Source organism: Buteo buteo, chromosome 10 (genome assembly GCF_964188355.1).
Source record: "Buteo buteo chromosome 10, bButBut1.hap1.1, whole genome shotgun sequence".
In the NCBI taxonomy this organism is placed as follows: Eukaryota; Metazoa; Chordata; class Aves; order Accipitriformes; family Accipitridae; genus Buteo; species Buteo buteo.
In genome coordinates, this window is record NC_134180.1 from 12,826,364 (window position 1) to 12,853,509 (window position 27,146).

At 38.5% G+C, this 27,146-nt stretch overlaps 1 protein-coding gene across 1 annotated transcript in view; it reads left to right on the plus strand.

The window, feature by feature from the left end:
* The window catches only part of HMCN1 (hemicentin 1), a 210,130-nt gene that overhangs the window by 69,238 nt on the left and 113,746 nt on the right, over positions 1 to 27,146 (plus strand). Inside the window, exons 11-20 of the mRNA XM_075038698.1 lie at positions 4,619 to 4,894; positions 15,569 to 15,710; positions 16,132 to 16,259; positions 16,980 to 17,093; positions 18,312 to 18,470; positions 19,213 to 19,407; positions 20,386 to 20,484; positions 21,948 to 22,075; positions 24,081 to 24,225; positions 26,364 to 26,476. Coding sequence (XP_074894799.1) covers positions 4,619 to 4,894; positions 15,569 to 15,710; positions 16,132 to 16,259; positions 16,980 to 17,093; positions 18,312 to 18,470; positions 19,213 to 19,407; positions 20,386 to 20,484; positions 21,948 to 22,075; positions 24,081 to 24,225; positions 26,364 to 26,476 — 1,499 coding nt within the window. The remainder of the gene's footprint in view (positions 1 to 4,618; positions 4,895 to 15,568; positions 15,711 to 16,131; positions 16,260 to 16,979; positions 17,094 to 18,311; positions 18,471 to 19,212; positions 19,408 to 20,385; positions 20,485 to 21,947; positions 22,076 to 24,080; positions 24,226 to 26,363; positions 26,477 to 27,146) is intronic.

A 27,146-nucleotide genomic window follows, 5' to 3' on the forward strand; every position in this document is an offset into this window, starting at 1 on the left:
AGGCTTTACTTCATAAGGTTAATCCTTTTACTCTGTCAGAGGAATTTAGTTTAAATAACTGTAAACCAAGATGCACCCAAACACAGATAGAGAAAACATAAACCCAGGCATGGTCTTGAACTGCTTCAGCAGACAGTAGAGGTCTTCTGCAGGAAGATGGCCTGCAGGAAAAATTAAGAAGAAAAGCTTATTTATGCACATGGGTGGCTGGATGAAAACCCTGTCCATAGAATAGCATATTTTGTCACTTTATTTTTCACAGTTGCAATGGGGTCTGAGGGAAAGGGAAAAAGAATTTCTATTTTGAAACAAAAATCCATTCTATATAGCCTTCTGTTTGTGTTGATCAGACATTTGTCATGCAGCGGTGTAAGCAACTTACTCTTGACTAGGGAAAAAACTGAAGCTGAGTCAGTCAATTTACAGACGCAGTGAGGGTAGTAGAGCTCAGAATAGCAGTTTGAATTCAGCCTCAAGGTTTCATATAACTGCTTGAAATTGAAGTTGTCTTGTCTTTTGTCTCCTGTAGCAGCTAATTGAGGTTAGTTAACCTGGATTATGAATCATAGAATCACAAAACAATTTAGGCTGGAGGGACCTTTGGAAGCTACCTAGTCCAACTCACAGCTCAAAGCAGAATTAACTTCCAAGCTTGATCGTGTTTCTCAGGAACTTGTCCAATCAAACTTTGAATGTCCCCAAGGATAGAGATTTCACAAGTTCCACGGGCAGCCTTCAATGCTTAAGTACCCCCACTAGGAAAATATCTTGCATGTCCAGTCGGAATTTCCCCTGGCTATGACCACAGGATTTTGCTTTTTTTGTTGTTTTTGTTTTTTGGTTGGTGCCCTGAGAAGACTTTAACTCTGTAGTCTTTAAAACAACCCACTTGCTAGTCGAAGAGGGTGACTATATATCTCTTCACCTTCTCTTTTCCGGGCAAAGATGTTCCTCTCTCTGAGGTATGAGCAAGTCCAAAGAAACCAGTGTGATATAACTGATTCTGTGCAAGGCAAAGTTTGTAGAAAAATAGCCCTCTTAACACCAAGTGGTAAATTTGAGGAGAGGAACATCCTTTTAGTCACACCAAGTACTGGAGTAGAACACTAACATCAATACTTACCCAAGTCCTAGCTCTAGAGCACTATTTTATATTTTGGCTACAAAAATCCTTCAGGCAGATAGGGTATTCCCATATGCTTATTTCAAACCATGTTTTGGAGGACAAGAAGCTGTTATGTTCTGCCCCAGAAATTGTGGGCATAAAGATTCTTGGTCTGGAAATTGCAACCATCCTCCTTCTCACAGAGCAAACAAAGAGAATCCTAACTCTTTTCTTGTGATGTTGGTAGCACTTGAAAATCAAGAGTGACGAGGGGAAAAATTCCTGTATCCTCTCATTTACAGAGCACTGAGAGATCTCATGAGACTGACTCACTATGTAAACATGAGCAATTAGTTCTGTTTTGAGCCATGCAGAGGATTAATGTGAGGGAGATGCTTTGAAATCCTTGTGTACAAATATTTGGAAGAAAATTACTTGAAATTTCTTCTTTAAGCAAAGTAAACAATCTTTTCAAGTATTCTTAGTTTGCCCAGCTGACAGTGCATCACAGATAATCCATTTTGTCAACTGCTGTGTGAAAGGTATTGGAACTGTGTCAACATTTTCTAGTTTCAGAAAAAGCAAACACTTGAGTTTGACTTTGTCTTACTAATATTAAATCTTTAAAATTCCATATGGCTTGTTAGCTTGTGCAGGCACCTTAAATAAAGTGCTGGTAAATAAGTGCTCTAAATTCTGCTTAGAGCTTGGCTGGGGGACTGCTATGTGTGCACACTATTGCGGTAAGAGGCTGGTGTAGTGTAGTCCAAGAGATGTTGTGCCCCTCTGGACTGACATTCAAAAGATGGGGATTTTAGTCCTATACTGGCCTTCATATGTCTCTTTTTTTAAAGTTTCTTTAAGTAACATGCTTGATGATATGCCCATGGAAAGCATTAGAAGATTTTTCTCTTCTCCCAAACAAACCAGATCCTAAAGTGCAGGGGAGAAACTCCATTCTCGGTAAGAAAGGGTAGCTTTTCTTGGCTGTCCTCTGCAATTGTTAAAATACACAGCTTTGGTAATAAGGGTGATTGCTGTTAGGGACTGTGCTTATAGAAAAGCAGAGCTGCACACCCAGCATGCAGAGTGTACGAGTGATTCATTGCTATGCAGAGATCTAGCATAAAGCTTGTGAACCTCATCTGAGACCCCACATGAGACTTAAATGAGGAGGAGTTATGGCTGTCTCTGAGCTTAAGAGTAACTTTCACCCTTAATAAACATAGACATTTTTTATTCCTGTTACCCTTGGTTTTCCTAGGATAATTGTTTTGTAGTGTGTACTGATAAAGATCTGGTCTTGCTCTTACAGCTGTCTTATTTCTGCTAAAGCCTGCTCTCAGAATATTATTCATTGCAGATCTTTCTTTTTTTCAAGAACCAGTCTGGGGAAAAGCAAATGGAATACATATATGATTTTATGCATGAAGCGATACATAGTGTATTTTCTTTCTTGAACATTTAAATGTTGCCTCCTTTACCAGTGATATCTCAAGAAGGATCAGGATGACTGCTCCTGTTTTAAGCATCTGTGGTTTCAAAGTTTAATTCCAGTGCAAAATCATTGTTTTCTTCCAGGAGCATGATAGAACTGTACAGATGAGTAGAGTGGAAAGCAAATAATAACAAATAGTGGAAGTTACAACATAAAATATGTAGAGATAGGAAGAAAAAGATAATTAAATTACCAAATATTTGAATGGAAACTGTTAAGGGATTTTTTAAGGGCTGCTGCCTAGAGCAGCTCCAGCCTAGGAATTCCTCCTGTCTGGCTGCTGGAGCTCAGCCCCGTGTGCCCTGGGATCTGAGGGTCTTTGTCCCAGACCCTTGGACACGGCTGCTGCTTTCCTTTTTGCATGTTCGTCAGTAGCAAAGCTGAGCAGCTATCACAGAGACACATGCAGGGGACACTGACACAGCTGGCTCCACAGACTGCCACAGACGGGGTGCTGCCTTCAACAGCAGCTACATGTAGGACTTGCATAAAGCATGGGACAGCCAACTCCCCTCCTCCTCCCCGGCTGGTAAGGATTGAAGCTCACTAGTGAGAGCACATATGCACTGCTCTCTAGAGCCACACACACATTTACAGATCCCTTGAGTAGTGGCATGGCCCCTCTGTCTCCCTGATACCCCTGCCCAGATCCTGGGCCCTCTTACCTGCTTCTTGCCAGCTGTTCCAGCTTGAAGTTTGCCAACAAACTGCAACCCCCTCACCCCTGCACAGCTGGTTTGGGGAAGGTGCAGAATTGCCCGAGATCCTCACCGGCTCCAGTAGCTGGTATTAAGGCACCCGTCCCTCCAGTAGCTGACGCCACAGGTCTGGGATGCCTACAACCCCCGGTCTGACTCCAGTAGCTGGCACCCAGTCCACTCACACTGGTCCCCCCAGTAGCTGTCACTTAGTCCTTACAGGACACACACAGAAGGGATAGGGAGTGAGATTACACAGAAAGAGAGTTAAAAAAAAGATTTAAGAAGACAACAGAACAGACTGTGGTTATCAGGTGCAGGGATCAGTCAAGACATGACTGGCCATGTTTTAATGCAACAGGTCCCTTTTATGCCCCTTTCTACCTACTTCCCCCTTTACTCCTCTCTGATTCACTTCCCTTGCATATTCCTTCATCAGCTTGCATAGTTTGACAGTTTCCCCTGCCAAACGTGGGACCCTCAGGTTTGTGTCCTTGTCAGTTGCAAAGTCTAGGTTGACTCTGAAATGATGTTTGTGGCTTCTTGATAGCCCATCAATTAGCTTGACAAAATTTGTTTCTTGTCATTGTCTCTGTTACTGTTCATCTGTCAGGTTTGTGTGTCTGTATACTCTGGTTATTACCTCCCCTTTTCCTTATCCCATTTGACAAGGTCCTTGATCAGATAAACTTAAGGGAGCAGATGCTCTCTCCTTCCACATTCCCTTATAGAAACCATCATGGAAAGAACTTAATAATGATGCTTAGACCAGCTGTTGACTTGGTTTCATTGTTGCTATAAGAAGAGCTTTCTAATAACACGTTGGGTTTTTTTTTCATGTAAAACCTGTAAAAATCTAGTGCGTAGCTCATTCTTCCATGTGTGGTCATATCTCAGAGATCACACTGAGATGTGGTGGTGGGTCCTGTCTCTTTCTTCTGTTGCTGTGGCACTCTGATCTCTTGTTGGCTTTCCCCAGCACAAGATGAGCTCAAAGAACACAGCGCTATATCCTCTCTCATACATGATGTGATCTTTCATCCTATGTGATATGATAGTTTTGAGCTGAATCAGGTGTGTTCTTGTGATATAAGCTCCTGTAGGGTAGCTTGGCATCCAGGAGTAAAGATGCTGCCCTGGGTTCTGTTTCATGGCTTCAGCAATGTGAAATTAAACTAAATGTTAAACAAATGTTACAGTTTATATTTTTTTAAACTCTATATTGTACTTGAAGTTGTTTATCAAGAATTCACAAATGAAGCAAAGGTTCCCAAATATTCTTCTCTTACGATTTTGCTCCTTGCTCTTTCTACGCAGAGCCTCCACCCATGATTCAGGTTCCTAATAACGTCACGGTTGTCCCTGGTGAAGGAGCCATCTTGACCTGCCTAACTTTAAGCACAGTGCGTTACAATCTCACCTGGCAGAGAAATGGCAGGGATGTGAGGCTTAAGGAGCCCCTGCGAATAAGGATGATGAGCAACCTGTCTTTAGAGGTGAAGTCTGTAAAGCTCACGGATGCTGGCAAGTACAACTGCATCGCTTCTAATGAGGGTGGATCTACCACAGCATCAGTCTTCCTTACAGTGCAAGGTAACAAGGAAACTGAATGTTAGTTAAACTTACTCTGTCATGGTTTGTATTTTCTTTATCTTGTGAGCTGTCTCTTTTGTAAGTGTTGTACTTTATTTGTGCCTGTTGATAAAACTGCTTGGAGACTGATGAACATTATGTAGTTCTTCCCTGTTTTAAAATGGCAGTGGGAGTCACCAAAGAGCACTAGTGCTCATTTTGTGAGACTGCCTTGTACTGTGTGTCTCTGAGCCGTGGTTTGATCCTCCTCCTGTAACTACCAAATTAACTGCTGCACAAGTGAATGGAACCTGAGGTAGTTTTGTTGTTAGTGCCTCCTAAAGAGTAGAGCACAGAAATAGCTATGCATGTGCATACCACTCCCCAATATTTGTAGCCAACCTCTACTTTGAGAAAATTTACAGGCTGGCTATGTGGATTAATTTTATTTTTATTTTTTTTTCAGTGAAATTATAACTATAATTATGTCTGTGTAACTAAATTGGTAAAAGTTTCTGTGTTCATCTGGGTTATTTTATGTCTCTTTATAAAAGAATAGTACTTCTAAGTTTTTCTGTGTATCATGTTATTGTAGCTGGTTTATAGTGCTAAGCTAAGAACTAATTACACTTTTATGAAGGGCTAGATTTTATGAAGGCAAGGACTTTAAAAATGTCAGAAGTGAAAATGACAGTATGGCTGAGACCAAACAAAGTCTACATCTGTGCTCTTGCTGCATACCAGGAGCAAATGTCAAAAAAAATTATGTATAAAAGCAGTAATCTCTCTTGGAGCTAATCCTTTTAAAACTTGAAAGTACTGCAGGTTTCTCTCTGTCTGTCTTGGTCATGTGGAGGTTTGAACCTTTGGTTCCTAGCTACCCATCTGTGGATAAGAAGAGGCAGAACTCAAAATATTTTAGAAGGAAAACTATTCTGTCTGGTTGTAGGTGACTCTGACAGGATTTCTGCTTGGTGATTATACTGGGTCACATTCTGTGCAGAGCGAGTTGCCTCATTAACTTTGCTGCTGTAATTCTAGTACTTTGTTAACTGATGGAAAACTTAGAATTATTAAAAGAAGAAAAATTCAATGGAATTGCCTGGCTTAAGGTGCTCCAAAACAGAGAGAGGTCAAAAGTGGAGTTGTAACACTTACTAATGGGATGAAGAGCATACTGGTTTATCAAGGTGGAATAACTAGGTGTGCAATCAATTATGTAGGACCTATTACAAAATACAGCAGAATGAGGTGTTTCTTCATTGGTCTGTTTGATTTACCCTTAGATGGCTACAGCAGAGTGTAACTGTTAAATATCTAGCAAGGCCGAAGGCAAAAAAGTCATGAAAAAAACTCAACACCCATACGTTTGGAAAACTTTGTTTTAAATTCTACAGTATTTTTCCATCAAGACAGTCATTCAAGCATGTCAAAGGCAGCAAGAGAAGCCCCCCCCCTCCCTTGTTCATCTCTTCCTGGGATTTAGATTTTCCTCCCTAATGTCTGTAGACCAGCTGGGAGCTTTAACACAGTGACCAAATCACTTCTGGCAGTTTTTTATAGTAAAGTTAAAGAAGTTTACTGCTGCCACAGCAGAATATTGAGTTTCAAATCACTTATATATGTAGAATGATTATATCAAATATTTGGGAATTACGTTTTGGCTGGTACTGGTATTGCTAACGGCTTTAAAAGATGTCTGAGGTAACCCTCTTGGACAGTTTAGATGGGCTTAGTTGAGAGTCTAAGTTGTGTTTTCTTTCATTTCTGATGAAAGGATGCTTAGAACAGAATAAGTATGTAGAAAATGCTAAGCTGCGGCTGAATTCAGATTTCTGCAGTGGTGCCTGCCTCTCTTTGTTTAGAAAAAGTAATCTACTGCCAACCTTTCAAATGGCTATATGCAAAAGCTGAATGGTGTCAGGATGATTGTATGCCCTATTATTTGCGATCATTTTGGTTTGCTTGGACAACATGATTTCTATCAGATTTCTGGAGGTGCTCTGGTGTGTGATTGTGTCATGTACAACCCGTAGTGCTTGATAGGGTCTACAGTAGTATTCAAAAGAACAGTTTATTTTTGGCAGGAAAAGATTAAAGGGTGGCTATATGTAAGAAGCAAAAGCTTTATAGTGTTGTCATTATTAACATTCTGAAGAAGGAAATCTGAAGTCTTGTTAATAGATTGAGATGGTTTGTGCTTTATGTAGTTGCAAGTAATTCAGAATGTCAAATTAAATTCATATTGAAGCCCTTTATTACTGTTGGGACAGTTCCAGATAGATCTCTGAATTTTGGATCATAAGAGAATAAACACTGCTTTCACCCCCATTTTCTTTCTGGAGTGGGAGTTAAGGCAGAGAACAAATGTTGGTAGGTCTAAAAATAACCCAGCATCTGCTTTACATGCTAAGTGGACTGTAGTAAACCCTCATTTTGAAAGCTTTCAGTTTGATGCTGCTGTTTCTGAAAGAGAACATTCATCTGATTTTGGATTGGGTTTTTTTTGGTTTGGTTTTTTTTTTTTTTTGTGCCAGCAGCTGTACAAATACAGACTGAAATCTTGAATGAGGGTTGACTTTCTCCCCCAGTTGTGTGTTCTGTGTTAGGGAGAACGTGCTATATAAAGTCACTAATTGTCCCACACTAACACTGAGCACAGCTAGATGAAGACCCCGTTTAAAACTTGTGCCTACTTGTGGAGGAGTGGTGTACTGCTCAGGGTAGTCTGAAAGGTCACTGAATGCAGTTTTATAAGTTTCAATGAGTATAAGCTTTTGAGCCTTCTAGGATTGTATTGGTGCTTATAGAGTGCTATGACTGACTTTTGAAGTACTTGCTCCTCTTCGGACCTTGTTAAATGGTGGCTACATAGTGTGAATTGTTCAAGTCCTTCCAACAGATTGGTCTTATATGGAAACATAAATGAATTTGTAAGGGCAGTCACTACTTTTTCATACGCTTCATATAATTTATCAGAAGCGTGGAGGAGTGTATTGCAGCTGTGTGAGGCTAGAGATTGGCCAGGAGTGTGAAACATTTGTGATGCTATAAACTTTTTGATGATAAATTTCTCACTGATGAGGGAAATTCCATGAGCATGTAAACTTTTTCTTTCCAGTTTGTGACAGTCTTGTAGGCAAAATATGAGTTTGCTATATGCATATTTATCAGGTTGACTTAATATGGTGTGTTTTGATAGCTTGATGTTTTGTTCTTGATGTTTTCATACACATAAGTGATACTGATTGAGGGGGAATTTTGAGGAGCTTATGCTTTTTTTTTTTTTTAGTTGAAAGAGTGTGCATGCTGAAGAGATTGATGTGTGGTGTTTTTTTTTGTTTCCTTCCCCCTCCAAGAATTTCAAATACACAATTAAAACCCAGATCCCTGAAATTCAGGTGATGCTAAATGTGATTTTAGGGTAGTCTTGGTTTTGCATGTTTTCTGGTGTAAGTAAGTAAGAGTAGACAATGAAGGACTTTTAATGGTTGCAACTGTGTTTTGCTGCTACAACACAGCTGTATAGTATGTAGGAACTTTTATGGCTTTTGCTTGTGTTTATGTTGGCGATTAGTAGAGATGTTTGAGTTTAGTAATCTCAGCATATGATGAATTCCAGCAGTAGATTAACAAGAATTGAGGCAAGACTGAACATTTGTCTTACTGGGAGCCATCTAATCATCTGCCAGCTGCTGTGCATTGAGCTCATTGATGAACAGCATGCAGGTCAGCATACTATTCAGATGTATTTCTTTATCTGCATGTACAGGTAAAATAAAATCATACATGCTGTAGTTACTGTTCTGTCCATAGCATAGTGGGTTTCCTTTACCTGCTTATTTAAAAATGTTTGAATGCCTGTCTGTTATCACCATCACAACTGAAAGGCATTTTTAGCACCTGCTTAGAAGTAGCACTGCTAAATAATTCAGTGATCTGTGCTAGTGGCTAAGTGCTAGAAGTACCTAAGCTGCACCTGCAGAAAAGAAGCAGACATACTATGTGTTCCACCTGCCCACATAAGAAGTAAAGTGTATGTTTAACTTTGGGCACTGAAGAATTGTCATTGCTGTAATAACAGTCTGCTAAAGGATCTTTTGTAAAGCCAATGCATGGCAAGAGTACTGTCCTGCTGTATGAATGGAGTCAACTACATTAGATGTGCAGCGGGGTAAAGTGGGACCTATTAGCCTGACAAGATGCAAAAGTGCTGTCTGCTGTAGGGAACTGATGTGGACACTTACCAGCCAACCAATAGCTTGAAATCCAGGTTGAAAAAAAATTGCCCAGGTGACAATGTATGTGACTTGGCTCAACCAAAGCAATGGTAATACTTAGGTACGTCCCAGACAAGGGGCAGAAACCAGAACTGAACAAAGGAGCAGAAACCGGAACTGAACACACACAATAGGACCTTCAGCATGAATGTACTTATATGTGGAATAAGTCCAGGAAAGAAACTGTCTTGATGAACAAAAGGTAAATCACCTCCTTGGCATAACCCAGTGCTTTGTTCCTTGAATTTCCTCTGCTTTTTTTGTCTGAAAAGAGACAATACAGAAATAAACATCTTAGTCTTTGAGATAGCTATATAACTGATTGTGTGAATATCATTCACTTAGATATACGGATACACACTGTAATAATGGGCAGGGAGAAGTTTGTTATACTGTACTGAGTTCTTTAAACATGAAGAAAACAAGAAAGGGAATGAAATTGAAGTATTACTGCTTTACTTGCTATTCCAAATTTAGAAAGTTAATTAAATGCAAGGTATCTGTCCTGAAGAATGAAAGGAGTTTAGTGCCTTCTGTGATTCTTTCCAGGCTGTTATTTGGAACTGTCTGAGAAGATGAGTTCATGGTGGTTTGTTGTTTTTGGTTTTTTTCCAAGTTGCATATTTTAAAGATACTACCTGAAATCTGTTATCACTGTGACACTTCCACCCCTGTTAGAACAGGAAGTAAAACAGTTGAACTCTCAGCAAAGTTCTTTAATGCAAAAATCACTATTCTTTGAAAGAAAGAGAGCTGAATCAGTAGGTGCTAATTATAATTCACTGCAGACTCAATGACAGTCATTAAGCTGTTTTTCAGAAACTAGACTCTTGCACAAGAAATGCAGTTTAGCAGAAGGGTGAGGAATTGCCTGAGCAGCCTCTCTGGAGTTCTCTGCCACTCAAGAAAATTAATGAGTATCCCCAAGGTCACTTGTCTTCTCCACACAGCTGCCGTTCATAAGAGGTTCTTTTCTACATTTGGTGAAGGGGAACTGATGGGGAAAAAATTGTGTCATTAGACCAATCACTCTTATGGCCTGATTTCATGAGTTGGCCTGAGTTTATTGTTTGGGGAGGTTTCTTTTGATGGTATTTCCTGGGTGAGGTTTCTACAGGTGAGTACAGAAGTGGAACAAAGAAAGCCCTTTTATCCAGCTAGAAATATCTTTGAATTTTCTGTGTCTTTTAGATAATTTGTCACAAATTCAACTAAATAAGTGATGATTAAGCTTTTGTGATTTTTCATAGTATTCAGATCATGCATCGTAGGAAGAGTTCTTACTCCAAGTAATTTAAGTCCTAACTTGATGAAGATAAAAAATTAGGGTATTAAACAGGAAATTAGTGTCATGCATCTTAATTTCTGTCATTTGATTTCTTGCTCATTATTTTCTTGCTGCTTTCTCACAGAAAATGTAGGCCTTTAGAAAGATTTCTACGAAGAGTTTTGGAGGAGTGAAACCATAACACATTCAGAAATTGGCATGTCTAGATGTCTTCTGACCTGCACAAACCTCTGGTTCAAGACAATATTTTACACAGATCTCTTGGAAACTAGCTTCTTGCAGGATATTTGATCTCTGTTACTGCAACAGTTAATAAAAAGCACAAGGAAATAATTAATTAAACTATTAAGTATTGTACTTGTAGCTATAGGAAAGGTGTTGGATTGGCAACCCTACCAGGAGGGTGTCCTGGTTTCAGCTGGGGTTAAACCACGACAGAGGGCTACGTGTAGTCCTTGTTTATGCTCCTGTGCATTACCAAGTTCAATTTACACGTCAATAAAGTGAATTGTCTCTCATGTGAAGATGGGGACACATCCCCTGAGAAGAACCCACTAAGTTTTGGATGTCAAAGTCCCCCATTTCACTTTCTGTAATGTACTGATTTTCCAAGATGCTGTTTCTTTATCTGCAGCATGTCAGGGCTGCTCTGCTGGAACAGGAAGCCTTGACTTTTTCATTTTCATTTATAAAGGTGTTCACCAAGTGGTTTTTTTCCTGAGCCTACCAAGTTCTAGGGCTGACACTAACATAATGTAGGTGTTCAGACAGTTTGAGATCAAAGCCATTCACTTCCATTTATATGTTTTCCTGTGTAAAAAAACTAAGACATGTCTATAAAACTCACGGTAACACAAGAATTAGTAGACATAACTGTGGTCACACAGGACTTCAGTCTGAAGAGAATTTTTCACACCAGCACTACAGTTCCTGTATTATTAAAAGCAGGGCTTTGTGATAAGCATCTGCTCTTGCTGTATCTTGGTAGTTAGGAACCCAAGTAGGTCAATTCAGACCCTTTTAATCGATGCAACAGGAATGGGTTGTAACTATAGAGAACTACTAGGGAGCAGACTGGACAGAGGGATGGGGCGCCATCTATTCTCTGCCAGTATTTGTGTGTGTGCAGGAGGATCTGGATGGTCTTGAAGTGAAATTTTACAAAAACCAAACCCTTGTGAACATTTGCAACAAACATGGGCAAACTGCTGCAGTGGTTACATTCTTACATGGTGGTTTTTTAAATCTAGATACATTTAAATAGTTAGCCTTGTTAATGCATTACTTGTCAGGTGAATAGGTCGAATCATTCAGTTTTCCAAAAATGTTCTTAGTGTAAAAGGCGAGAAAGAATCTTGAGGGTGCTGCACAAAAATATTGACACTTTGAGTAATGATTCAATCAAATATCATCTGCAGAGTGGCTTTTGGGGAAAAGTTTCTCTCAAAAAAGAAAAAAAATGCATACAGAAAGTAGTGAAAAAGCATCAGCAGTAAGTATGTTTTTACTAATAAAGACTGATAAGAGGGGTTTTTTTATGTTGTGTGAAATAAAAATTTGGTATTTGCTGTTCCTTTTTCATGCTAAGTTTAACTGCCTCAAATGGTTTTAATGACTATTAGGGCCAAGGATGGTTACAACTATGAATGCTACAGACTCTGAAATTCTCACCAACCTTCTTTCTCTTAAGAAGCGTTACACATGATCTATGTTGTTTAAGAGGTTTTATTCTGCAGCCTTGGCACTGTAAGGAGCTTGTGCTTCTCCTGCCCATGTATGAATCTTCTCCCCTATGATACAAAGAACAAAGCAAAAGAAATCAAATTGACCTGTCACACAAGAAAGCCCGTTCTATGTGCCTGCCTGGTTGCTGGCTGTTGAGCAAGAAAACAACGTAGTTAATTAGTGGCAAATGTGGCTTCACTGATTCTAGGTGGTAGCTTGAGTATTACAGCTATAGATATTGACTTTTTTTTTTCCAATTAATTTCATTGCTTTATGTATTAAATACAAATATTTCTTCCATCTTCTTCTGCTCTCCTGGTAATATCATTGTGTGAAAATAACTGCGTGGACAATGGTGTGCTGCCAAAGCATGATGTGTAACTGCTATCTGAGACAAACAGTTTCCTAATATCAACATGAGAGGAGACCTTCCTGAAGACCAGAGCATGCAGAATATCTCCCAGTGTCTCTTGGCAGGATTTAAAACAAAATTTAAATAGCTGAGAAAGCTGTGCACATCATGAATTACTTGAGGGACTGTTCTGTAACTTGCAACCATTTCTTGCCTCTCCCAGCCCCCTCGTATCTGGATTTAATCCTAGTACTTCTTGAACTATGGTTCTGCCTTCCTCTGGTGCCTTTCCTGCTCAGAGGTTTCAGACCCGTTATGAAACATAGCAGTCACTTTTCAGGACCCTGCAGCTTTTTATTAAATCTACTCTACAAGTGAAAACCTAATGACCTTGGGGAAGGTTAATGGCCATAAATTTCAGAAAGGAAATAAGGCATTATATGCATCTGTGTTTACAATTTTGTAAATGTGTGCAAATTAGTTGCTGTTTATTATTTAATTCATTCTTGTCTTTGGCAGTATAGCTGTCTGGTTTTGCATACACTTTTACTTACAGATCTCAGAATCCTTTACAAGCTCACACAGCTAGTTAATGACTGAAAACAGAGTCATCAAGTCCTGGCAATAAGTTCTACTTCGCAGAGCACCAGGTGCTATACTGCATCAAAGAGCCTTCCTCAAAACAGCAATTACATTTCTCTTCAAAAGAGGGGGTTTATGTGCTTAATAGGGGCGTGCAGATAAGTTTGCATGAAACACTAACAGATGTGAATTATTCATGAAACTCTGACACAAAATATTTTATTTAGAAGTATGCTAGAAAGGTTAAATCAAAGTTATGTCCATACCTATATACTGATGTTACAACTAATTATATTTCAAACCTAATATTTTTCATGGTAAACTTGCTCTCCTGTTTAATAAGATGTATTACAGGACAAATCATTCTATAGTAACTGATTGTGGCAGACAATAAAATGTCTTGCAGCCGTGGGACACTTAGGTACTTCCCTGCCTTCCAGCTGTAATGTGTTGTAATTAGTCCATATTACCAAGTGAAGTTGGACCTGCAGAGGCACAGACACCTTGTTAAAGTCAGCATGTGGCTCAATCGATAATATCTTTAGATTTGCCAACCTGTATTTCCCAAACCTATGCTACTCTTGATAAGCCCTTCCATGTAAAAGGTGAAGAGATCTCCTGCTGTTCTTACCTGTGCTCTTAATTTGATGTTTGAGCATTTGAAAATAATTTCATTTCTCATTATCTCATTTTCTGTCAGTCACTAATCCCCAGTCATTAGGTGTGCTGAGATCATGGGGAGGAAGATTGTTTTCTGAGTTCTGTGTTTTAATGCCATTTGCTTAAAAGCCTGCTGACTAAAACCCATGGTGTTTATGCCCTGCAAGGAGCCAGAAGCTGCCTCGCTTCTGTCCTAGAAGCAGCACAGTCTTCTGCAGGGAGATTCTTCTTCCAGGCCAGAAACACTGTGGGTTTTAGTTAGCTCTTTAAGCAAATGGTATTACAACACAGAACTTAGATGATAATCTTCCTCCCCACAATGACAATGAAAAGGGCATGGTATTAATTCTTCCAGAAAGGCAGTTGTAGTAGCACTCTGAATTGTTTCTGTTTGCATTATGACAGACTGAACTAGAAAGATTTATGCTGTTCACCTAGAAGTTGCATAGCATCACCCCTTCATCTTGTCCTTGATTGATTATGCCACACATAAATAGATTGTGTGTACTGGCTCTTAGATACATTTTTCCTTGGCAGCCACAAAAATGTGCCAAATGTCACCTGAGTCTGTAGGAAGGTGTAACTCCCACTGAAGCTAATAAAAAAAGCTATGCAGAGCAGCCCTGGATTCAAGGTAACCTCTGTGTTACATGTATTTAGCCTCTTTTACTCTCCCAAAAGGGAGAGTTAGGCTTAGGCTTTTCATTCTATGGTTGCCACCAAAAAGATCAGCTGCAAAGGAATACATGTTAATACAGTATGTGATTCACAAGAGGCAAAGCTCCTAAGATGAAGATTGATACTACTGATCTAATAGTAGCCAGTTTCATGCCATAATCAAGATGTAATACTAACTGCTGCTACTTCAAGTTGCTACTTTTTCATTCCATAAGTGGTGTGGATCATTTTCTTGCCACTCTAAGCAAGACAGTCATATGTACCATAGAAGAAAATGTCAATTGCCACAGTGAATTGTTTTGGTGGTCTTTTTGACTGAGGAAATCTGTCTAAGGATATAAGTGCATGAATTCTATGAAGTTCACCTAATCACTTTTCTGGTGAAAATGCAGCTGAAATCCATAACATCCACTGGCATGGTTAACACTGCAGATTCAATTGTCTTCAACATGATTTTGCTATTAATTTCTTTCTGTGTGTGTGCAGATAGATTGTCACTTTTATTTTTATCACTCAGGTTATATTCTTAGCATTGGCGTGCCTGAAGATTTGTGGTCATTGGCTTTAGCTTTCAGGAGCCTGCACAAATTTGTCTTACATTTATCAAAATTGGCTCTGCTGCTGCTTTGCTGAGTTTTAAGCATGCATTAAAAATTCTAAGTTAATTATTACATTCAAGTTGAATCTATGTGAAACCACTAATGCTCTCATAGTTTCTATTCAGAATGATGCCCTTGTACAGCTTATGCCTATTTCAGCCTGGCTTTGTCACCTTGATGGATCATGTTGGTGAACTTTGCTTGGTTCTGGCAGCTTTTTGTCAGAATTGGTGCCCTCATTTGGGAGCTCCAAATTCTGCATCTCAGAACAAAGCTAACTCTGTAGGCCTGTGAATTAACTTGGTCTCTGTACCCTGAATCCTGACTTGCATACCTTTATAAAAGTTAGTATGTGTTATGCTGAGGCATTGGTAGATTGTTCTAGAGGAAGCGAGAAATGAGTGGGCTCTGACCTTTATCAGGATTGTTTTCTCACTATAGAGCTGTTTGAAAATGGGAATAAAGTGATTGTTATAATCTGTGTTTTCTAAAAGTATATTTTTAATTGCTGTTTTTAATTTCTTTTACTAGAACCACCTAGGGTTGTCATTTCACCGAATAATCAGACTTTTACGGAAGGCTCTGAAGTGTCTATCAGGTGTTCTGCAACAGGTTATCCAAAGCCTACAGTAGTATGGACACACAACGATATGTTTATTATTGGTTCAAGCAGGTAGGGGTTATAGCTTTCTCTATTTATTTTTATTTGTTTTCCTATGCGAGAGAAAAGTTTTGAAGAATGCCATAATATTCTATTTCTTCCACAGGAATCTGAGTTTTGGAAATAGTACCTCAACCTTCACTTTTGTAGCTCTTTAATTTCAATTTTCTCGTCTCTAAAAGAGAAATACTTTAGTTCTTTTCTTCAGAAGGCTTATTACAAGATTAATTTAAATGCTTTTCACAAAATGCATTGATATTCTCTGGTAGCTATAATAATACTAATATTATTGTTTATCATGAGAAAAAACCAGCAATACCTGTTTGTAAACCATCTGGTCATGCTGCTGCTGTTGCTGCTTGGAGTGTGGATGTAACTGTTACTCTCTTTTCTTTAACTAATCATTTTGATTGGTTCCCTGTGTGTTTCCCAGGTATAGATTGACCCCAGAAGGCACCTTAATCATAAGAAAGGCAGTTCCAAAAGATGCAGGAGTTTATGGTTGCTTGGCAAGTAACTCAGCTGGCACAGAGAAACAGACATCCACCCTTACATACATTGGTAAGTAAAAGAAACAACGTAGTGAAATTAAAAAAGCAAACTAATACATCAACAGGGAGGAACTGTTAAAATTGATAGAACCATGCAGAACATACTGGTAGAAATTTCAAAAAACTCAGAAAAGATGTTGAACAGCTCACAAATGTCCTTTTTGTTTCCTATTCAAATCTGAGTAGTATTGTTAAGTGATATTTGGGGCTTAATATTTCTTCTTATGCTGTTTTTAAGGGCAAAAAAACCCCTAAAATTGGGTATTAAATTGAGGTAGGCTTGCAAACCTGAGTAGATCTTTGGAGAAGGAATTATGTGTCTGTAAATTCCTGTAGCGTGCTTAGCACTCTGGAGCCCTAGTCTAAATTGTGTACTCTAAACACTACATTAATATATTAATAGACTACTAAAATTTTTGATGACCAACATCTGGTTGGATTGAGAGAGAGACTGAATCTTTTTACTTTCTACATGATCAAACTCTTCCAATTCTTTCCTTAAATTCCCATATAGTCTCTGTATGGTCCCAGTGTTCTGGACATTCCAGGCTCTACTTTTTCCTGTTTCCCAGTGTTTGTCACCTTACATGATTTTGAAGGCTTTCTGACTTTTAATGCAAATATTCTTCCATATAACAAGAGAAAGTTCAAGTATTTCATGGTTTATGTCTTAAAAATGGCATATATTTTGGATGAGGAACTTAATTTTTTCTGTATTGTTTCTTTTTAGAGGGCCCAACTTTGACCATAGTTCAAAGTGAAATTCTGATTGCTCTTGGAGACACAACTATTATGGAGTGTAAAACAACTGGAATCCCACATCCCCAAGTTAAATGGTTTAAAGGTGCACTTCTTACTTTGTGTTTGGTTTATTTACTTTAGCAATAACATTCAGAACAATGATCTTGAAGTGACTTATTTTCTCAAAAGTTGTGTAGTTCCAACGAATGACTGATCTGTGAAATTCTCTAAATCTAGAAGATGTGGCACTTAACCTCTAGGGCATAAATTCTTGCTCCTGTTTAAATACAGTGAATGAACATTCTGTAGCATAATCAGTTAAAAAAAAAAAAAAAAAGCTGAGCTTTTTGCCTACTTAAATAAGGTTTATTCTTGTGACAGAAAATGGTTAGCTATATGCTACAAAAATTGCAAAACATTTTTCTATTTTTCCTATTGGATCTTTGCTTGAATTCTTTTGAAATGCCTAGGGAACTTTTATTTCTTCTTTCTTCCAAATCTCAGAGTTGTCTACTACAATTTCTTAAGTAGGGGACCAGGATATTGGGTATCACAACTGCAGGAGTTTTCATAATATTAAGTCAGAGAATCCTGTCTCAAGACGGAACATTTATTCTCAGAAAAAGCAGTTGATGCCTGTATGTTATTGTATAAACCACCTCCCTGCTGATTTTCTGGAAAACCAGTAATCTTGTTTGGTTGATATTGCCAACAGATAGCTTATCCAGTCCAATCCTTCATCTCTGACAGTGGCTGGAGGGAAGCACAAACCCTGTTGTGGTCTGTTTGCAAATAACTATCCCTCAAAGGAAGCTACTTCTGAACTCACTGCAGTTAATGCTTGCCTTGCATTTTAAAGCAGGAGTCAATAGGCTTTGATACTCATCCTAAAGAGTACATATGGGTGAATTCTGAATGTTACACATCAGTATTGTGGCTTCTGCTCAGCTTGAGAGGTAGCAGAGCTGTTTTCTAGGTTTTGTGGAGTTCCCAACTTGGTACAGAACTGGCAGACAAGTGGCTGCCACACATAGTCTCTAACTTGGAAGGAGAAATATAGCCTGGCACACTGTCCTAATGCTGATCTCTGTCTAAAGCTACTTGGGTTTGTGTTCTTCATGTGAAGCAAATAAATAAAAAGGGATTGTATCTAATGTAGTAATGAATTTTCCACTCAGTTGAGCAGAAGTCAGAATGCTCATCTGCTAAATGAGTACAGGCACACTGTGAACTAATCTCAAACTTGCACCCTGTTTTCGTTGGAATAATTTTGGTAAATACCCTGTTTTATTTCAGTTACTTTTTTTCTGTCTGGACTTAGGTGACTTAGAGTTGAGGGCATCAGCATTTCTCATTATTGATACTCATCGGGGTCTTTTGAAGATCCAGGAAACACAAGATCTGGATGCTGGTGACTATACTTGTGTGGCTACCAATGATGCAGGGAGAGCTTCTGGAAAGATAACTCTAGATGTTGGCTGTAAGTAGCTTGCAATCTAAGGCAGTAAATACTCTAATTTCAGTGTTTCTGTATCTCGTCAACGGTGCCTTGTTTATTTGAACCTTTCTCACAAATACGTGTAAGCCTGTGTGTGCTGGGAACATCTTTCTGGTGGTGTTCACTAAGCTGTTTCCTTGTCATATTTGGACTCCAACTTTCCTTCACTCTTACCTCTTTTGCTAAGCATAAAAGTTATGAGGAGGAAGAGAGGCAGAGACAGAGGAAACTGTTCAAACCTCAACCTAACATAGTTCTCAAGTAGAGAATATGTTATACTAACTTAAGTCACTACATGTAACTTAGCCCTTCCTCTCCTCTTTTCCTAATTCTTTCTAATTGCTTGTGGCCTAACACATCACATCTTGTTAAATGCATGTTCCTGTCAGGCACGTACACTTTCTGAAGCAATGAGCAATACCGTTTGACGGAGATGAGGAACTTAATAATGCTAACACTTGAGCATGCACGTTCATCTGATGGGGGTGGCTGTATCTTTATTTCTTTGAGGTGTTTAGCCTATTTCTGAGCTCCTCGTAAGTACAGAGCATGCAAGGCTGCTTTTGTAAGGTGTTGCTAGAGGTGGGAATCTGTTGTTAGAAGAATAATTGTGCATAATGGGACATAAATTGAGGTCATCAATAGTGCAAGCAGAATGCTAATGTCATGTTGCAACCCCAAATCACTTTCTGTGTACTTTTTTTTTTTCTTTTTTTACCCCCAGCTCCTCCAGTTTTCACGCAGGAACCCAGTGATGAATCTGCAGATATTGGTTCAAACATCACGCTGCCATGCTATGTTCAGGGTTACCCAGAACCAAAGGTTAAATGGAGGCGGCTAAACAGTGCTTCCCTTTTCTCAAGACCATTCACAGTTAGCTCTATCAGTCAACTCAGAACAGGAGCTCTATCTGTTAACAGTAGGTAGTCTGAACTTTTTTAAAAAAAGATTCCAGAAGCAAATATGACACATGCAATGCGTTCAAGTTACTATACTCCTTTATAAAATTGTTAACTTTGTAAAAAGACTGGATTTTTATCAGATATTGTATTTCTGATATTGACTTCATTGCTTTTGACATGCAGTTCATTTTCCTATGAGTTTGTGAATTCAGTGGTGTTTGGTCACGGGCTTCATTCTTCTTCATAGAAACTATTACACCTTTGTTTAAACATATGTGGGTTATGGTCTCTGTTGTTACTGAGGAGCCATGGATTATGGATTTTCTTTTCTTTTCTTTTCTTTTCTTTTCTTTTCTTTTCTTTTCTTTTCTTTTCTTTTCTTTTCTATTTCTAAACTCACTGTTTTAGACAAGTCCTAATTTGGGTAGTAACAAAAATTCTGCAAGTGGCTTTGTAATTTTTCTTAATTAGAGCATTTCCATCACCCTTACACTAAGTAATATTATTCTGTTTTCTTAATTAGCTTTTTTATTCCTTTCTAGACATAATCAGGTTGGGTGCAGTAATTCCTCTCTACTGTACATACAGTGGGGTAGCTCATGTCTTATGTACTATTTTGTGGGTGTCCGTTCACATACAGACACACACTGCTGTATGTAGCAAGTAATATTGCATAGTCAATGCACTACATGATAGCATATGTACATGTAGGTATATAGTGTACTACTATATATTATTTATACACATTAGTATATACTAAAGTATATACAATAGATAAAGTGATGAAAATTATCATATATATGTATATAATGCTTTTTTTTACTCAAGTGCTCATATAGTCATTGCTTCTGTACTTGGTGACAGATGGAAAGGAATAATCTGACCAAAACTGAATATTTGAAACTGAAAGATAAAAGGATAGGGTATCCATGTATTGCAAACTTTTCAATATCATTTCAGATGCTGCAGTCAGATCTCTTTTTTTCCCCCTCTAGATTTGTGGGTCAGTGATGAAGGAACTTATATCTGTGAAGCTGAGAACCAGTTTGGAAGGATTCAGTCACGGCCAGCCACGATCACAGTAACTGGACTGGGTAAGACTGGTTAATGTCAGCAACAACAGTGAAAGGGAAGACTGGCAGCATTTCAATACCTGGAGTACACTGGAGGAGGTGATAGTTGGTGGCGTTTGTACAACAAATAGGATGTCTGTGGGTTATGTACATACATGGTGACGTATATACATGCTATATTTACACATATGTAGTCATCCACACAAACTGAATCAGAAGACATTTGCATGGAATATTGTAATGGATTTCTAACCTGCAAAATTCACCGAACATTGTCTTCTGACTGGCTACATTAATTTGAATTAGTTCCATCTACACTTTATAGCACAGCCTTTAAAAAAGTGATTTATCCTGTCTTCTGTTTCTTATTTCTAAGTAAATTTATTAAGGAATGAAAAATCACCATAATAATGAATGCTAATGATGGGATTTCTACCGTTTAATTCATCTTAAAAAAAAAAAAAGGCAGCAATGAACTTGCTTAGGTCAGTGTTTTAATGTAACTGGGAAGGAATTTTAGTGATTTGAGAAGACAGTAAATGTCTAGCTTTGACAATAGCTGTGCTGTTAAGGGGTTGTTTATTACCTCAGTTGGACAATTGAAATAAAAGGAAAAATAATGCTGTGGAATGTATACATCTGCGGGTGGATAAGAATGGAGTCCATCTGCCATCAAAGAAACCATTTGTTAACTTAGAATATGTAGTGGGAATCTGTAGTGCTAGCAGTATTTGATAGACATGTTTTTACTGATTTTAAAAGTGTTATTTAATACCCAGTACTTGAAATTAATTTACCAAGCATGTGCCCAGGGATGCTTCCTGTTGGGTCTTTACAAAGCATGCAGAATTTTCTGCTGTGTTGTTGACCTCTCTTCTAATCCTTTAAAAATTTTATGCCCAAAAGAAATTACCACTTATTTTTTGTCCTCTCCAAATCTGCTGCTTTTGGTCTTTGGTGTTTTGCCTAAGTAAGGAAAAATAATATATCACCTTGGTAACAGGGGAACATGAGTTTTTAGGAAAATGCTGGACTGGATCCAATTTCAGATGGACAATGTCTTCCATTTGCTGGCATTCCTTAGTCTTAGGATCATTGTACGTGTATTCTTCCAGCTTCCTTTCTCTTCTGTGCTACCCCACCCCTTCATTTGTTTCTTTCTTTTTTCCTGCCTGCATCGTTGACATTTCAGATAGCAGAATCCTATCTGGTATTTTTTGTTGTAAAATTATGTTGGAACTCTCATGCTGTTTGTTGATGGCAATTTTTTTCTTGCCCCTTTTTTTCCTTTCTACTTAAGTTGTATAGTTTTTATTGTAGGAAATGTTTCTTGCTCTGTATTTCTATAGCACTTTGCACAAGGAGACCTTTGTCTGATGCTGCTGCAAGTAGCGTTAGTGACAGAAATAATAATAAAATATAATACTTTACATGACTATGTAAAAACTCCTAGTAATTTATTCTAATTCTTTCTTTTGTTCAAGTTACACCTCTGATTGGAGTAAGTCCAGCCACAGCTAATGTAATTGAGGGGCAGCAGCTTACTTTGCCGTGTGTACTGCTTGCTGGAAACCCCATTCCAGACCGGAGGTGGATTAAAAACAGTATGGTGGTAAGACTGTGTTGCTTCCTGTAAGATTTATTGGCAGAGAAAATCTATGACTGACATTTCAAGCCACGATAACAACTTGGTTTAATTTACAAAAGTTGATGTACAAATATACTGATAGATTTTATGCTTAGAAGTAAAGATGCTTCACGAGATTGGACTGGCTCGCTGGAAACAAGGATCCAACGTCATCAAGGTGAATTACAGCACATAACCACCACTCAACAGGAGCTGCTGCCACCTCAGGAGAAGCCAGTTGTCTGTATCTGTAAGACAGTAGCTGTTTCTGAGTTTCTGCCAGTGCTGTCATTCAGAGTACAGTCATTCCCCTGAGAAATGATTGTTTATTACCGTTCAAAATATGAAAGTGGAAGTGTGGCACCCTGACGGTTATTCCTCACTGATCACTGCCGTGCTAGGAAATTTCTAACTCTGAAACATAGATGAGGGAATAGGAGATGGTATTGGGGGATGTGAAGGTTTAGAAAAGAACTTGAAACCAAAGTATTTGTGAATTGTTCTTTTATCTTCTATTTTACTTACTTTCAAAACAGTTTTATGCATTCTTGTTAGCTCTTGGATTTCAGCCTTGGGCTCTGAATATAGGAATGCTGGTGAAATATACCTACCAGAATGACAAAAGTGCTGGAATTTAAACCCTGGTAACTGAAAAGCATTTCTTTTTCCCCATTTTTTAAAAATAAAGATAACAGAAAATTTCTGTAGATTTAGGGTTTTTTTAATATCATCACTTTTACTGTTGCTGATGGGATGAGATAAATGTCAGTATCCTTGTACCATATACTCCTTTCCTAGTGGTCCACTGCTCAAAGCATGAAAGAATGTGTTTTCTTTCCCTCTTGGGAGCATGCTGTTGCCAATTTATAACTCCTGCAGACAGAAGGGTGGTGTAGACACAGCACTGAGGTTAGTTGTCTGAGTGAAGTTTCATTTCTTTAGTAGTAGCAAAATTACTGACTTTAACATCCTTATGAAGCTGTGCTTTTTATCTTGCTTGCTAATTTCTCCCTAAAGCCATTTCTACACAGCTGTAATTAAAAAAAAAATAGCAAAATTTTTTATTTATTGTCACCAAGCAGAACCCTGCCTGGCACTACCTGACCCTTCACTTGCTAGTTTTCTGCTCAGCTTTTTTTATCACTGAGAATCATTGGCCTTTTCTTTAGACTGTGTAAGTGCAAGTAGCACAGGCTGTAACTTCTGTGAGAAATACTGGCAGGATCCTCCTTGTTGAGTTGCTAATTCCTCTGTATAGTAGTGCTAGTTTCCTGTAATTGTAAGCTCATGGCAAAAGCTACACTTCAAGGAAGGTGTTGGAGTAAGTTATATTTAGAGAAGAATGCAGCTTTTTCTGAGCATGGCACGACTGGAACAATTTTGCATTCTAACAGCCTTTCTATAAGGCAAGTCTATGTTGCAGAGCTCATGGATTTTTTTTAATATTGCTACAGGGTATATAACTTTTAAAAAATTACTCTTTGGTGAAAGTTAAAACTTTTCTTATCTTTCACAATGGTATGCTTCAGAGCTGATCTCTTCTCCTTGATAGATATGGCACTTTTGAAGTTTTTGATAACTGTAAAAAAAAAAAGGAACTATTTGTGGAAGAAGAACAAGTCATTGCACTCATCAAGAGCTGATCTTTGATCAAATTTGGTTACTGGAATAACATAAAAAATGCAGTAAAATAATTCAGCTAAATTTGGGTTTGCTTCAGTGCATGATTATAAGCATGAGTGGCAGTTCTATATGTGCTGCGGCAGAGCAGAGTTGCTGTTGCAGATCTTCATCTCACTCCAGCAGTAAATACAAGGTGATACTTAGCTTTTTACGAAAGATGGAAAGTAGGAAAAGCTCTAGTAAAATTCTTCAGGAACATATAATTTTTAAGAATGTGAAACAGTCAAGTAAAGCCACACTGCATCCCAAAGTAAATATTACCAATGAGTATTTTCTTCAGTAAAACATTACATCGCTCTTTTGGCAGCTGGTTCCCAATCCCTACATTAATGTTCGCAGTGATGGAAGCCTGCACCTTGAAAGAGTTCGGCTGCAGGATGGTGGTGATTATACCTGCATGGCAAGTAGTGTGGCTGGGACAAGCAACAAAACTACTACTGTTAATGTGTATGGTAAGGAACACTGTCTTGTTGCTTTTGAATGCAAGATGAGAGTGCATTTCCTACTAACAGCAGCTTTCACTAGAGCTTTTTTGTTACAGTTATACTAATTTCTCAGATTTCCTCTTTTGTCATGATGTTACTTTGTAAAGTAACATGCTGGGAAATTGGATCCACTGCACAGGAAAGAACTGAGTGATTGAGACTGTTTCTAAAATAAAACAAAAATAAAACAAAAATAACACCATCTTGTGATTGTAAAAGATCCTTATTGTTAAACATCTACAAAGGTTGGGCTGTGCAGTCTTCATCTCTAGCTTTATTAACAAAACAGATGCAAGTGGAAATCTACTGGAAAACCACGAAAAGTGCTGTCTGGGGGTTTCATAATTGGTATAAGGAAGCACAACTCATGGGAGAATTAGAATTAAAATGAATTATTAGTTTGGCAAAATGTGTTTGGTTTTTTTTTGTGTGTCCCGCCCCCTCCCTCCCTTTTTTTTTTTTCTTTAATTAAAACATACCAAAAATTACACTGACAGCAAGACAAAGTGTTAGCATTGTGGTAACCCATCTGTATTTCAGCTGAAGATGGTTGTATTAACTCTGTGTGGGGTCACAACCACTTCATGGTTTACAGCCTGAAATTTTCTCACATGTTAAATTAATCATGGTAGATTTATTTTAAGCTTCACTGAAGATGCTGGAACATCCTTTCATGTTAGGAATAGCTGCTATTTTTTAACACAGGCAAGTACTCAGTGTCTGATTAGGTCTTCCATGTCAGCACTAGTTTCTGGCATATTTCAGAACTTGAGAACAGAAAGGAGTATATTTGTTTGTTTTTAGAAAGAACTAGTTTTTGGTATTATAGCCTTAAATCTGATCTTTTTTTTCTGTTGTTAATTCAAACCAGCTCAGTTAAGTAGGGGATCTGGGGTTGTTGTTATCTCTTGTTACTGATTTTGTGAACTGATCTGGTATTTTTATTCAAGTTCATAAAGACTGACTGCAGTCAGTCCCTGCAGAAACCATCACTGCAGTTAGCACAACTTTGTAGCTTTTACAACAAAGACGAAATGAGCTTGGAGTGTGATCAGTTCTTCACTCTCATATCTGCTCTGTTCAAAATATTGTCCATCGATGGAAATTGATTCAGCACCAAAAATGCCAAACCTAATCTTGTGAAAGGTGCTGTATAGGTTTAATCATGTACAGTACTGTTTCAGTAAGCCTAAAATGTTGTTAGAGGATATTGTGACAAAGCCTTTCTGAAATGATTGCAATCAGCTATGTGAAATACCTACAGCTAGTTTAAAACTATATGTACCTAAACCAATGCCCAACCTATAGCTGACATGCTTTGATGTGAACAGGTATTTATTCTGTTGTGAAAGACTGGAGAGTGGAGAGCAAAGTGGCTAGTCATTGTCAACATTAGGATTCAGAGAAGAGGCTGTAAATGCCCTGTCGTGGTTTAACCCCAGCCAGCAACTAAGCACCATGCAGCTGCTCACTCACTCCCCCCCATCCAGTGGGATGGGGGAGAAAATCGGGAAAAAGAAGTAAAACTCGTGGGTTGAGATAAGAATGGTTTAATAGAACAGAAAAGAAGAAACTAATAATGATAATGATAACACTAATAAAATAACAGCAGTAGTAATAGAAGGATTGGAATGTACAAATGATGCGCAGGACAATTGCTCACCACCCGCCGACCGACACCCAGCCAGTCCCCGAGCGGCAATTCCCTGCCCTCCCCTTCCTAGTTCCTAAACTAGATGTGACGTCCCATGGTATGGAATACACCGTTGGCCAGTTTGGGTCAGGTGCCCTGGCTGTGTCCTGTGCCAACTTCTTATGCCCTGGCTGGGCATGAGAAGCTGAAAAATCCTTGACTATAGTCTAAACACTACTGAGCAACAACTGAAAACATCAGTGTTATCAACATTCTTCTTATACTGAACTCAAAACATAGCACTGTACCAGCTACTAGGAAGACAGTTAACTCTATCCCAGCTGAAACCAGGACATGCCCAAACCCTGCTGCCTGTATGAAGTAGTAATTGAATATAAGGATTTTATTGTAAGAGTTGTGCCATGGTTTGAAATGTCTCCTGCATGTGTTTAATATTTGCATTTATTTTTAGTTCTGCCTGTTATTCAGCATGGACAGCAGATATTCAGCACCATCGAAGGAACCCCAGTAACATTACCATGCAAAGCAAGCGGAGTCCCTAAGCCATCTATTGTCTGGTCCAAGGTAATTTCTCATCTTTGAGCTGTTCATGGTGAAAGATGAATTGAATGCATCATTTAGTTGTCATAAAAACTATATGCAAGAAACATGGCCAAAAGCATCAGTTTTGAGGGACCTGGAAGTCTCTATTTATTCATATCTGCTTTTGTTTCTTAGAGCAGTGCTTTCTGGCCATGGTCCAGCCATAGATCAATGTTCTATTCTTTGGAAGGGCTTTGGTTATCGCTGTGTCTTTGTTTTTAACACTTTAAAAATTGTTCATATTCCTGTTGTGAATTGATAATTTGAGATTAGGCAACCTGTCACAGATTGACAGTTCATTTTTGTTTTGGAGCCTTACTTTAAGATGAATTTTTCTTCTGAGGAAAGTGTGTCTAATAATGGCATTTTGGGGTTAATGTTCTGTCACTTTTCAATCATGTCCTTGACAAGGTGTCTACTGAGGAGGACCTCAACCTTTTGGAGAATTTGTCTGAAAGTCAGGCTCCCCCTCTTTCCCCCCCGCCTTGAACAGCATAATTTCTGGTAATAACAGTTATTTGGGATATGTTGCATTTCACATGACATTGCTGTGAAGGCACTATTGTGTCTCAGAAGTTGTGCAGATGTAACTGATTGGGACCTTATGAACAGCTTTGTGTAAAAGAAGGAATAGAACATGGTTAACTGTCTT